We start from the raw sequence: 2,201 nt of genomic DNA on the forward strand, positions 1-2,201 counted from the left end.
AAAGCTAATAGTTGAAAATTTATGAAAATTCAACGTTCAATTTTCTTAAATTTTCAATAATTGAATTTTAAACTGTTTCAATTTTAATAGTTACAATTTAAGAAAATTTGAAGGTTGTAAATTCAAAGTTAAATTTTCTTAAATTTTCTACAATTGAAATTTCTACTGTTAAAAGTTCAATTATTAATTTTTCTTCAATCTTCAAGATCTGAAAATTCAATTTTCTCTAATTTCCAAAATTTGTAATTATATCTTCATTCGAAAGAGATTAATTCGGAATAAAAAATGTATTACTTGATATTGCAAATAAAAAAGATTAAATATTTTAAACAAAAAATAATGAAATATAACAAAAAGGAACTTCACACATCAAAAATCATTGTTATCGAATTTAATATTCTAATTTAAAAAAAATAATAATAATAAAGCACGCTCGCGAATAAATTCCCTGGTTAAAAAAAAATCCCTGACTTGAAAAAAATATTCCCAGATATTTCCAGTGTTTTCTAGGCATATAAAAATTCCCTGGCATTTCCAGGTAGGGTAGAAACCCTGGAAAACCGTTTCTTGCAAAATAAAAAAAAATAAAAAAATTGTAAACAAAAAGAAAAAAATTACCCTTGGGCTTCAGTCTCAAAGCAACGGCCGTGCTTTCGTTCCTTTGCTGCTTAAACTGAGATTCCTCCTCGGCGAGGGCCAGCGCCCTCTCGTACATTTTCGTCAATCTCTCGCAGAGGATCTGATGCAACCTCAAAAAGAGATACCAGTGATTGCTCCCCATAAAAAGGGCATACTCCTCCTCCGGGTCGGCGAGCAGACTATTGTGAATCGGCGATTTCATGTCGAGTTTGAGGTCAGGCTCAATTTTAATCTGCGTGGAAGATGGCGGCGGCGGCGGCGGTGGCGGCGGCGCCCCTGGCGAGACTGGTGTCTTGATTCGCGTACTCTGAAGTCCACCAACCACCGAACAAGTTGCACTCGCCGTTGCCGTATTATTGCTGCACGACAAACCACCCGTCTCCTCCTTCTCCTCGTCCTCGTCCCGCTCGTCGTCACTCAGCTCCTGTCGCGGATGGAAAAACAGATCCGGAATAAAGTGCTTCAACAGCTGCTTTATCCTCTGCTTGTCCTCCTTGTGGATCGCCGTCTGCCGCTTGACATGGTGGATCAGGAGATTGGCCGCGTCGTCCAGGACCGATTTGTCCTTGTAGGAAAAGATCAGATGAGGACCGGCCGCATTGTGCGTGTCCCCGTTATTATCGTCGACCTGCTCGTGCCTCTCGTCGTAGAGCGTCTCGATTTCGTTGAAGAGACTCTTCGACCTCAAGGCCTTCACGTCATTCTGCTTGAAATTGATGCCCTGATGATCGAGGGACTTCAGATAGTACTTCTCGTTCTGCTCGCGCCAGATTTTATTGAAGCCCTTCTGCGCCTCTCGCCACTCTTCCTCCTTGTTTTTCAATCGGCGCAGAACAACGGGGACGGCAATCATGGGATTCTTTTTCAATCCGTCGATTATATCCGCTGCCTTGTCGCCGTATATCCTCTTCACGGCGCGCTGGTGTATCGTTGGCGAACAGCCACCGAGGCAGTCGTCCAATTTGAATTTCTGCAGCTCCTCCTGGCTCATTCGACTCATTTTCTTGTGGACGCCTTCCAAGACTCGAATTGTCGCGGCATTCGTCTCGATCACGCCGTCCAACTCGAATCTCTCGTCCTCGCATCGGTATATAAATTCCTCGTACTGGGTTTTTCTGCAAAATATTCCTCAAGTCTTACAAAAAATTGCCCCGTTTTAATCGAAGAAATTACATTATTTCAAAAATGCAAAAATTTGTCTATATGAAATAATAAAAGATAAATTACAAATTAATAAATTTAAATATAAAGCTGCCAAATTTTGAATTTTTAACTTTTAGAAACTGTTGAGTTCACAAATTCAGATTAAGGGCATGTGACACAGCTAAATACCTATATTACCGACCACAGTTTTTCAGTTCACTGAATGTTTTTTGGAATCTAAGAACTTTTTTTGTAAGTAAAATATCGAGCTGAAACTTCGGGAAATATATTAGAGTGCAATAAAGTACGTTTAATACGAACCTCAACATTTTTTGAACGTTCGAACTTTTTTTATACATAAAATATCGCTCTCAAACTTTGAGAAATGCAAGAGCCGAAAGAAAACTACGTTTAAGTAC

General features: G+C 39.6%; 1 protein-coding gene across 1 annotated transcript in view; it reads left to right on the top strand.

Moving 5' to 3' along the window:
• LOC117175269 overlaps positions 1-2,201 on the top strand; it is a 57,951-nt gene that overhangs the window by 46,408 nt on the left and 9,342 nt on the right. The window contains exon 9 of the mRNA XM_033364977.1: positions 632-1,748. Coding sequence (XP_033220868.1) covers positions 632-1,748 — 1,117 coding nt within the window. The remainder of the gene's footprint in view (positions 1-631; positions 1,749-2,201) is intronic.

This window comes from Belonocnema kinseyi, chromosome 6 (genome assembly GCF_010883055.1).
Source record: "Belonocnema kinseyi isolate 2016_QV_RU_SX_M_011 chromosome 6, B_treatae_v1, whole genome shotgun sequence".
NCBI classification, from domain to species: Eukaryota; Metazoa; Arthropoda; class Insecta; order Hymenoptera; family Cynipidae; genus Belonocnema; species Belonocnema kinseyi.